We start from the raw sequence: 12,431 nt of genomic DNA on the forward strand, positions 1-12,431 counted from the left end.
CTTTCGATAAATCGCGAAAAATATTACGTGAAGAAACTCGCGAGTCGCGCGAGTATCGAATGTAAAAGGCAAAGAAAGAATGATGGTATATGTACCTGCATCAAAAAAAAAAAAAAAAAAAAAGAAAGAAAACGAAAGAAAGAAAGAAAGAAAGAAAGAAAAAAAAAAAGAAGCCGATCCCAGATCCATAAATTTGTGCTCTTGGGAAAGAAGAATCGAGCCGAACGCTTTACTCCCCATGCCGATTCTATTCGAAGAGAATGACACCCCTGTCATAGTGCGACCTGTTGCGTCTCTGTGGTGAATGATAAAGAGGAAAAGAAAGAAAGAGAGAGAGAGAGAGAGAGATCGAGAAGAAAAAGCAAAAGTTAAAAAAGGGACACAACGAGAATTTTCTTCGAGGATGTAAAGATATTCGTCAATCGTGAGAAATATCTCGCGTAAAAAGATCATAGTTTTATTATAAATAATATTTTATTATGAATAAATCTGTCCTTTTAACGATGTCTATGCACTAGATTTAAATTAACAGAAAGATTCTGTTTTTTAAATAATTAATTATTAAAATTTGAAAAATTTATTAGATCTGTTTCTCTTTAACAACACTCAATATAATTTATTACGATATAATAATTTATTCAAATATATTATATTACGGTTCAATAGAGATATTAATTCGTATTTGTAATTGTATCAGCTAATGGCAAATGTTATAAATGTATAGATATGACGTTATAGTCATACGGTTGCTGTAATCCCATTTTTCTTTCTTTCTTTTATTTATTTTCCATAAATAAGTTTTGATCTAATTAAATATCGGAAGATTTGAAATTAATATCATTAGAATAAAAATTAAATTTCAAATATTCCTGACAAAAAAAAAAAGAAAAAGAAAAAGAAAAAAAAAAGAAAAAGGAAGAAAGAAAGAAAGAAAGAAAGAAAAAAAAAACATTTTATAAAAAATATAAATTGATACATATTTTCTTTTAAATCCATATAATATATAATATTTCTAATATTGGCATATCTTATTAAAATTGTAAATTGATTTGCTTAGATATCGATTATCGAACTTGTCTATACTCCTTGTCTTTTTCTGTATACACTTATTTAATTCTCACTCTTACTCTTATTTAGAATTCGTGCAAAATTTCGTTCGTTTTACAAATTGGCTACTCGATGACAACTCATTAGTCTTTGAAGATGAAAAAGGTTCACGATGGAAATTGGAACTAGACCAAGGCCGACTTTGTGTCGGAATGGGAGATACGGTAGTCTTTGACATTGGACCGTTCACGTCTCTGCTGGATACGTATGGTACAAACGAGCCTGTTGAAAGATAAAACCACACAATACACCGCCATTTGCGGTGTCCAAAGAAATATATCTTCTAAGAAAAATCAATACTATTGCAAAGATCGACGATAACTTTTTGGAACTTTCCAAGAAATCGCAACGATATCCAGTCAAAAAAAAAAAAAAAAAACGTTTGCAAGATCGTGACATTGAACGTTAATCAATTAATCATTCGTTCTAGAATATTTGTATAAAAAAAAAAAAAAAAAAAAAAAAAAAAAAAAAAAAAGTATATTTCCAATTTAAAATACGCTAATCTCATCTTCGAATGATCGAAATATCATGATCGTATTTTTTGAAGGATGACAGCTCGCTAATCATATTTGAGTTTGATCATATGCACAAGAATATTTCTTTTAATCTTTTTTAATAAATTTCACGAGGATACTGATTCGTCGTCATCAAATCCACCGGAACAATTCTTTTATCTTTAGAAAAGAATTTCGGCGCTTCGCTTGAAACAATGGGGAAGAAAATCTGTTAGGCCCTTTGACCGATGCGATGATTAAAAGCAACGAACGCCGAGAAATGTATCCCTTCAAAATGTGGGAATAGAAAGCCACCCAAGGTTTCCTCTCAAAAAAGGAAAAAAAAAAAAAAAGAAAGAGAAAAAGAAAAAGAGAACCTCGTTAGGCCAACGATCTCTTTTTCAAAACACTTCGACTTTATCACATTTCACGCAGTTCTCCTTTGATAATTTTTTTAAATAGAACATATATGTAGATATACAAAAAGATCATTTTAACGGAAGTTGAGTTCGGCAAGACATCAGAAGGTTTCATCTAAGCGAATGTGTATCGAGTATCAGTTTCAGACCTAAAATTGACATCGGTATCTTCAAAGTTAACACCCTGCTGTGAGCCCTAAAAATGCCGACAGGGTTGTTCTATCGGTTAACTCGAAAAAGCCGAAATCGTTTCGTCCGAATAAACGAGGCTATTCGCAGAAACTTTTCTTCCCGTCCCCGAACTTAGGGTATCGTAATCGATTACCTTCGATCATTCCAAAGAAGAAACTCTTCCAAATATTCGATAGACGAACTAAACGAATCGCATGTGTATCGCTTAGTTTTTTGTGATCGTCGATTTATCTGACCAATAACATGCATACAGATTTGTGGAATGTAGGACGAATGTCTTTTTCAATCTTTTATATAATCTAATTTCTTGGTATAATAACATTGGGTACAGTAAATAAATAGATAAATCTTTATATAAATATAACACAAGTATGTAAGAACAATTTTTATAGATCAATTGAAATTAATCCGTTGTTTATTAGAAAATATTTATTTTATTGTTATTGCAAATATTCGGTAAAATTTTCTTAACTGTTAAAAACTATATCGGATATAAAATACAAAAATTGTCGAAGGAACTAGAGAAATAGGCGTCACAATGTATTACAAAAATTGTTTTACAATGTTATTTCTTATAACTTTAACGTCATTATTAGCTATATCAGGTACCTTGCCTTCCTTAAGTTATTTTAACAAAAGAAAGGTATAGACGAAAATGGCTTTCAATCTGTTGATCTTCAAGAATGATATTAAAGAAATTTCCAATTACAGTAAAAGTAATATATGTGTATTTCTATACTTCTCCTTATTTTATTTGTCAATATTGCCTATATAAAACTGGTCGATATTTTAATTTTTATGACTGATTTTGTTCGATTTTTGCTATGAATAGATGAGTTTTCTCTTATGAATAAACTATTTTTTCAATCTTAAAGTCATACTCAATTTTCCCTTTAATTTATTTCTTTCACATGTGCAAATTTGATGTATCTTTAAAAATACGATTAAAATATGATCATATATTCAGAGTATGATCGCGCAATATGATAACATTAGATATCAAATACAATTAAAACCTTCAAATTACATGAGACAGATGATTTACATCATCTATCTCATTATAATTATATTATAAGACTTAAATATCCAATAATTTCGTAATACATATATACGAGACAGTTATAATCACTAGTGAAGAGATAAGAAAGCGTTGTCATATGGTGAAATCGCGATCTCGTGTATCAGTAAAATAATATTTACTGATCGAATATGATTAATCGAAATATTTTAATTTTTTTCTTTTTATCATTCTTATCTTCGTGTTTATTCTTTTAAAGAGAGAGAGAGAGAAAGAGAGAGAGAGAGAGAGAGAGGGAAATAGATAGAGAGAGAGAGAGAGAGAGAGAGATAGAAATTATACGTGTATATGTTAAAAAAAGAAAGAAAGACAGAGAGAGAGAGAGAGAGAGAGAGAGGAGGGGAGGATATGGAGAGGAAATATTTTGTTATCATAAGTTAGTTTTCATGAAAATAACGTCGCCTATCAATAGGCCCCTATCAATATATAACCCATTTTACATATGGATATAGAAGTGTGCGGAGATTGCAGGATATAATATCTGAGAGGAATACATTCTTACTAATTGTTTTATATGACGATCTATTTAATTAAAGAATAAAAAAAGAAAAAAGAAATCAAATACCTGCACGTAAAACAATATATCAAGAAAAAAATAAGAATATATATTTATTCGCTTTTTGAGCGAAACATACTTAATAAGTATATAAGTATAAAGTAATCTTAAAATTATTGAATAAGTAGAAAAAAATTGTGTAAAATATTATTTTTACAGACGAGCAGATTGTTCAGATATGTTTATCGGTACACCAGCTTCGCGTAAAGCTTTGGTCAATTTCTTTCCCAATTCGATGTCAACTTGAGAGAAATTTTTCAATGCTCTTTCGACTATGAACAAGGAAGCATTCTTTAAATGGTTTGCTATGTTCTCTACCAATCTGGACCTAGCATCGTCATCAAGTACGTTCCTCCAGAATAACGTAGCTTGTCCGAAATCATCTTCGTCAACTGGCTCGTAACGATCAATATCACCTTTAACGCTAATCGGCGGTGTACGTAGAGCGGGACACTCTTTTGGTCCGGAGAAACTATTAGGATAATAATTAGGTGCACCATCTTGATTGTTTATAGCCATCGAGCCGTCTTTCTGATAATTCATCGTTGATATATTCTATAGATAGAAAACGATATATGTGTATCTTTCAATTATACATCAATAGGCAAACAATTTACATTAACGCGTAAAATGTTACAAATGATTACCTTGTAAGGACAATTGATAGGCAATTGAAGATGATTCGGACCCAGACGATGTCTATGCGTATCGCCATAAGCAAAAAGACGACCTTGCAACAATTTATCTGGACTTGGTTCTATACCAGGTATCAAATGAGCCGGATCAAATGCTATCTGTTCCACATCAGAGAAATAATTATGTGGGTTTCGATCTAATACAATTTTACCCACAGGAATCAATGGATATTGCTCGTGTGGCCATACCTGTTTTAATCGAATATCATTCGTTAATATAATATGTTCGAAATAATAAACGTATTCTTAATGATAATGAAAAGTATTATTACTTTTGTAACATCAAACGGATTCCATTTGAAATTCTTCGCTTGTTCCTCGGTCATCACTTGTATATAAAATGTCCAAGATGGATAACGTCCTTTAGCTATTGCATTGTAAAGATCTCTAATTGAATAATCCGGATCGGACGAGCTTAATTCTGCCGCTTTATTGACTGAAAGATTTTTAATTCCTTGATTGGTCTGAAAATAATTAAAAAATTTGTATTTCATATCTTTAATTGAAACTAATGTTAATGTAATAACCCAAAGAAAAAATACCTTATAATGGAATTTACAATAAACCATATGATTGTAAGCATTCAACATTTTAAACGTATGCGATCCATAACCATTCATGTGGCGATAACCATCTGGAATACCACGATCAGAAAAAAGGAACAGAATCTGATGTGTAGATTCTGGTCTCAATGAAATAAAATCCCAGAACATATCATAGTCCTAGAAAAAGAAAAAAAAAGAAAAGAATAGAATACATCGCGGCATATTAATGGTTTTAACAGCGCGTATAAAAAAAGTAAATTGTTCGAGGAAAGAAGGAAAAAAAAAATATCCTATCGTGTTCGATCGGATCATTTATGCTCAACGAAAAAAAAAAAAAAAAAATGAAAACAAGAAATAGCGAAAAAAAAGTTACAATTCCGATCTTTAGTTTATTTTATTCACATTTTTTTCGATTAAATATGATGTTGGATTCAAACTGATCAGAACGGATCATTCCAAACTATTCGGATCAACTATATGGATCAAAAATTACTCGAATAATATTATCTTATATCAAATCTTCGATACAAACCTTCAAATGGGTCGCAGGATTTCTCTTCTGTGTATGGATAAAACTCGGGAAAAAAAGAGGATCTTTGATGAAAAATATAGGCGTATTGTTACCAACTAAATCCCATATACCTTCTTCGGTATAAAATTTAATTGCGAATCCACGTGGATCTCTGCAATCGAAAGAAACGTTCGATGAAACAGGAAGATTCGTTTGCTACTTCGAAGCAAATCGACTTCTGTTAAAAAAAAAAAAAAAAAAAAAAAACAAAAAAAAACAACAAAAAATAAAAATAAATAAATAAATAATATAATAAAAAAAAAAAAAAAAAAAACAAAAAAGAAAATAAAGAAATTAATTAATAACGATTGCTATTGTACTCGTTGATCAAGATCGTTGATTCTATCGGTGTCAAGAGAAAAAAAAATAAAATATCACTTAATAGCGTCATATTGTAATTACATGAATCATTATTTACATATATATATATATATATATTTAACATTCTTTGTTCCATATTTAATGATTTTTTCTTTGCGAACTCTTAAATATGTACGATGAATTATAAATACTAAATTTAACGATCTATTATACTTGATGATTAACATTGTTATTATCTTTCGATATATCCGTGAGAAGGCCTTAAGAAATTTTCTCATGGATTATTTTCTCATGTATTTTTCTTTCCAAAATAAAAAAGAAAAAGAAAACGAAAAGAAAAACGATATATGTATTTCTCAATTATACTTTGTTAATTTTATTGGATATAATATTTGGTTTTTATATTTGATCTTAACAATAGTAGCGTGTGCATTTACCTGACCGTGTCAGCCGAACCACTTTCCCCACCTACGGTAGAAAATCTCACGACAATCGGTATTCTCTCTCCAATCACGGAAAACATTTTTGCTTTGCAATATTTCGTTATATTGTGCGTTACTTCGAAATACCCATAAGCGCCTTAAAAAAGAATACAATTTATACTTCGATCGATACGTTTCTAATATATTTCATATTTTTAAACGAATCAACTTCGATCAATTCATTCGTTATTGAAATACTATTTATATAACAAATAATTAAAGGAGAAAATGATTAAACAATTACATTAATATTTTCCATTGTTTTAATCAATCTGAACGTTATTATTTTATTTTATGTATTATACTTTTTCTTCCTTCGTTGATTTAAAAAAATTTTTTTTTTTCATTTTTTTATATGTATATATATTGTTTGTTTTTTTTTTTTTATTTATCAATCCGATCGTTAATTAACTTTGAAAAATATATAACTCACCAGCCCCTTTAGCGTGTACCACACGTTCCGGAATTCTTTCTCTTGTAAAATGCGACATCTCATCGAGATAAACATAATCTTGCAACAATATTGGCCCATGTGGTCCGGCCGTAAGACTAGCTTTTTTGTTGGCGATAATAGATCCACTTCCGGTTAATAATAGACTTGGTACACCCTTTTTTTTCGATAGAAAAAGAAAATAATATAAATAAGTGAGCAACAAACAAGCAAGCAAACAAACAAACAAACAAACAAAATAATTATATTTCAATAATATGAATTTTATAAGTATGTCAATTTGTGTTATATAAAATTTCTCAATAGAATGGTATCGTTTAAATATTCTTATGTCTCATTCGTATAATTTTCTTATGAATTATATCTTGTAGTTACACAAGTTGAATACAAATTTGATAAATGTTAGTTTATTGGCGTATAAAGACGGATTAGTTAATTATACGCTCGCTGCATTTCCGTAGAAGAATACTTTAATATCATAAACTACGGAAGTTAGAAACGATTCAAAATCGTAAGATCTTAAAAAAAAAAAAAAGCAATGAGAAGAGAAAAGAAGAAAGCTTGGATATTGAATTAATCGTAAAATACATGCTTTTCTTTTTTTTTTTTTTTTTTTTTTTTTTTTTTTTTTTTTTTTTTTTTGATTAAATTATACACTTGTTATTTATAAAGAAGTACGTTATTTGGCTATTTTTTTTACGTAGTGCTTAGAGAAAATTAGTTAGTAGAATTTAAAAAAAAAAATGTCCTCAATTTTTATAATTCTTTTTCTATCGATTATATATACATGAAAAATGTATATATAAAAAAAAAATGTATTCATACAAATCAAGGACGTATCGTAAATCTTCCTTTAAATAGAAAATTTTATTATATATTTCACAAGAGAAATATTTTATGAATGACAGTTTTATCTAATCAATTTAAAAATTGACTTCATTCGATTATCATACCACATATCTGCGATATTATTTCATCTGTTTATTTAGAGAATATGCTAATAGATAGATAATTTAAATGAAATTAAATAAGAGAAATCCTGCTTACACGATCGATTCTATTTATTTTTCATAATCGATATCTTATAAAAGTTTTTTTCGATGAAATCGTTGAATTTTATTTTTAAGTAGGTAAGCGATAAAGCTAGATAAAAAAGTATTTTTCTAATCTCAAGTTCTTAAACAATATATAGAACGTTATTCTATATATTATAAATGAAATACAAAATTGCATTAACACCAATTGCAGATCTATCTAGAAAATCTAATTATTTATATATAGACGTATAATGAAGCAATGACCTACGTGAAATGAACAAAAAAAAAAAAAAAAGAAAAAAATAGCGTATCATTAAAATCTATTATCTGTAGCAACGAGTAAGGATGACGAAAATAAATAGGAAAATTACGATGTTAGCTTTACATTCTCTATCTCTTCATCATCGTTGCCATAATCATTATGAATCATATGGTTTAATTTGAGCTCATATTATTTGCAAAATTTTCTACGTAATATTCGTGTTCGATCACGCAACGTATACACGGAAACTTTCAGTGAAATTCATCATAATCGATTACTTTTAAAAGCTTCTCAACATGTAAAAACGAAATAGGGTCTTAAAATAATGTATAATGTTCGTACAGTGTGATTTGTGAATGCGAACATATAAATATACATATATGTATATATATGTAAGTAGATAAAGATACAAAGTCCGTCAAAGCACACTTGTGAATGCTCGAATACATTCAATATATATATATATATATATATATATATATATATATATATATATACACGTATGCGTTTGCGTGAGTGCGTGCGCGCGCGCACGTGTGTGTTTGTGTGTATACACGTATACACACAGATAGATGCGTATATCTATAAAGTACATAGATACATATAAACATAAATTGTTGGAATATGTAGCAACATTTCCATAAAATAGATTACGTAAATAAACAAAGTTATTCCGAGACAATATTATCTGTTAAAAGTAACTATGAGGTAAAAAGAACGCGATAATCCAGTCGTATAAGTTTTATTGATTTTCTTTTCATGTTATTTTTCTATGAACCTTTTTCTTGATTATCGGATCACCCTGCGATACGAAACGATATTATTTATTCATTTTAACTTTCAAAAAGATATTCCGTTTTCTCGCATGGCAACATACTTCTCACTTCGAATGTAATAATCGCAATCGTTTTTTTCCTTCTGCTTTTTGTTCTATTTCTTTCTTTTTTTTCTTTTTGTACGTTTTCTTTTTTACTTTCCTTCCCTTTTCTACTTCTGACATAATATTTCATGCGATATAACAATTAGATAAAAATTCAACGTCCGTTGTTGTGAGAGTTCGAATTTTTTGTATTTATTTACTTATGTTCGATTATTCAATATACATGTGTATACGTATAGAACACATACATACATTCATATTTTCGATCGATAAAAAACAGTCGGCTACATTTTTCTTCCTTAGAAAAAAGAGAAAGAAAAAAAAAAAAAAAGAAGAAAAAGGAAAAAACTATTATTATCGTTTCAGTTTTATTAAAATGTAATTTTTCAAAAAAGGAAATAAAGAAAAACGGGGAAGTTGTGACAATTTTCATATCATTAATTTTTATCTGCGTACGTGACGTAACATAATTAACATAAAACTAGAATATAATACATAATATTTGCATACGTAATAATTGCATTGGGAAATATGTTTAAACTGGATTATGGAAAAATATTTACTACAAAAGATTTTACGTCTGTATAATAATTTTCTGATTTACTGTGAATTTTAATCTCTCTCTTTCTCTCTCTCTCTCTCTCTCTCTCCCTCTCTCTCTCCCTCTCTCTCTCTCTCTCTCTTTCCTCTCTCTCTCTCTCTCTCTCTCTCTCCCTCTCTCTCTCTCTCTCTCTCTTTTATTCTTTCTATGTTACAAAAATTAAAAAAATACGAAACATAATGCATATCTTAGCAAAAAGATATTTTTTTGTACACAAAATAGATTTATGAAGTATTATCGATTCTTTTTTATCTCATATAAATATAGTGTTTTTAAGAAATTTATCATATATTTGAAAAAAACAAAAAAAAAGAAAAAAAGTTACTTAAAGAAATTATATACCAACAAATATTGCTAATTATTTTTTTTAAATTGATGATGCTCCCCATTAAATACGATAAATACATTTATTATTTAATTAAATTGTCGTGTCATAAATATGTATATAGCCCATTCATATACATACGTAACTCTCTTTCTCTTATTCTATTTTTAGATATGAAAAAATACTCTTTCTAATATTACTGTGATATGGTGAAGACAGTTAAAAAGAAGTCATTATCTTAAAGAAAATTATTTAAAGGCTCTTTCAAATATTCACGTTTTATATGACGATGAAAATAAATGTGAACATGTTTATTCATGTTATCAATTGAACCGACCAATTAAATAATTGTATAATTTTTAATTTATAACAAGATACGTATTAAATGCAAACAAATTCTACAAATAATTTCAATTTTATTCGATTGCGCGTGCAATTACCGCGGTGCATTTTTAAGATCGAACAAATTCATAAAAAATATTATGTCCAACGCGGAAGTAAATAAATATAAACAAAGTAAATAAACATCAGTGTGTACGATGTAAGATGTAATAATATAACTATATGTATTAACGTAAACTAAATCGTAATCGTTTATTAAATGTATCTATTCGACGTCCTACACGGAATCGTCCAAGTTTTAATTTTCTCTTTTTATCGTGACATATATCGCATATGTATATATATATATATATATATATATACATATGTACATACATATATTATACAATATAACAAGTATTCATTAGTCCAACGAGATGGAGTAAATCTTACGAAACATTAAAGAGAGATGAGAAGAGAAAAAAAAGAAAAAAAAAAAAGTGGAAAGGAAAATAAAGAAAGTAAGAAGAAAGAGTGAGAGTGAGTGAAAGAGAAAGAGATAGAGATAGAGAGAGAGAGACGTTAAGAAACTAGACGCTAGGAAAAATGGAGGTCATATCTGAAAGACGAAGAAAATAAAAATTGTAGAAAACAACAACTTAATGATCATAAAAAGGATACATTTTTTATAAATCGAAGAGTGAATATTTGAATTCTTTTAGGATGGTACCTTTAAATTTTTCTTATAATTATTGAGTTGTTCCGAAGCAGGATCTCTTTTCTTGGCTTCCATTTTATCGTCCTTCGAATCTTCGCAGGATTTATCGGTTGTATAATATCGATGAGATCGTTCAAGCGATGTTGTAATGCAAAATTGTATTCTAGTGAGAAACGTATTACCGAACGACCAACGTTCTTCGCGATACCAAGAACGAAAACTGACTGGCAACGATGACAACGTGTTTTTATCACCTACGTCGCCACGCGATTGGTAGAAAAATGAGGGAGCAATCTTACGCCATGACACGCAACACGTTCTCGGGAGGGCGCGAACAAATGAAACAAAGTTATTATTTAGCATTCGGTCAATTAATTTTTCTTTTTTTGCTTAATCTTTTTCTCTAACTTTTTCTTTTTCCTTTTTTTTTTTTTCCCCCAATAATCACGCCATTCTTCTTCGTTTTGTTACGATTTTTTGGGCGGCATTCGACCGTGTCTCCATCTTTTTTCTTTCGTTGGATCGTTCTTTCGGATTAAATCTTTTTTTTCCCCGGTTTTTCCTTTTCCCCTTTTCTTTTCTTTTTTCTTTTTTTTCTTTTCTTTTTTTTTGCCCTTACGATCGAGGACGAAACTTTCAGTTTTCGTTGTTATGTTTTTCGTTTTATTTCGAAGGCTGCTGAAAATGAAAAAAATTTACTCGATCATTCCGATAATATGTATTTCTAATATTCAAAAAATTGCGAATCAATTCAAAATTCGATGAAAATACGAAGATATGAATTAATCCGGTGAGAGAAAGAGAGAGAGAGAGAGAAAGAGAAAAAGAAAGAAAGAGACAAAGACTAGAAAAGATTTTTTGATAATAATCGAAATCAATCATTCGATGATATTGATATAAATAAATGTAAATATGTTTTCAAATTGGAATTGATTAGCAAAAAAATTAAATTTACGAATCAATAATAAAGAATTTATATAATTCCTTACTCTCATACGCGATCTAAATAATTATATATAATCCATATAGAATATTATCAATGCAGTTATCACGATTTTATTTATTGTTTTTTTTTTCTTTTAAAGCTTTTAACCACTTGGTAATATATCAAATACGTATTATCTTTAACATGATAAATATACATATACATAACCTAACCTTGTCATTTAATATTACTTATGTATTCTTTAGTTCTTTTGTTCTATCTTTTCGCTCGATCGAGCAGATATTTTTTCAACCATGAATTTTATTGCTTTTATTGAAGTTAGGCAAGAAAAATTCTCGATCGGTTCCGTTAGATTCATTGTTGAAATCGAAAAGAAAAAATAAATAAATAAATACATTTTTTTTTCTTTTTTTTTTTTTTTTTTTTT

General features: G+C 28.6%; 1 protein-coding gene and 1 long non-coding RNA gene across 2 annotated transcripts in view; one reads left to right on the forward strand and one right to left on the reverse strand.

The window, feature by feature from the left end:
• The window catches only part of LOC124950483, an 8,178-nt gene extending 6,574 nt beyond the window's left edge, over window positions 1–1,604 (forward strand). Inside the window, exon 2 of the long non-coding RNA XR_007101376.1 lies at window positions 1–1,604. This exon is cut by the window's left edge and continues 387 nt beyond it. This is a non-coding gene — a long non-coding RNA (uncharacterized LOC124950483).
• Window positions 1,605–3,877: 2,273 nt separating this feature from the next.
• LOC124950328 (catalase) lies at window positions 3,878–11,671 on the reverse strand. Its single transcript, XM_047496850.1, has 8 exons — window positions 11,071–11,671; window positions 6,897–7,071; window positions 6,419–6,560; window positions 5,622–5,772; window positions 5,087–5,266; window positions 4,817–5,008; window positions 4,497–4,733; window positions 3,878–4,404 (listed from the first exon to the last, which is right to left on the reverse strand). Exons 1-8 carry the CDS (start codon window positions 11,419–11,421, stop codon window positions 4,003–4,005), a joined length of 1,830 nt encoding a protein of 609 aa, XP_047352806.1. The 5' UTR covers window positions 11,422–11,671; the 3' UTR covers window positions 3,878–4,002.
• Between the last annotated feature and the right edge of the window lie 760 nt (window positions 11,672–12,431).

Source organism: Vespa velutina, chromosome 7, assembly GCF_912470025.1.
Source record: "Vespa velutina chromosome 7, iVesVel2.1, whole genome shotgun sequence".
Lineage (NCBI taxonomy): Eukaryota > Metazoa > Arthropoda > Insecta > Hymenoptera > Vespidae > Vespa > Vespa velutina.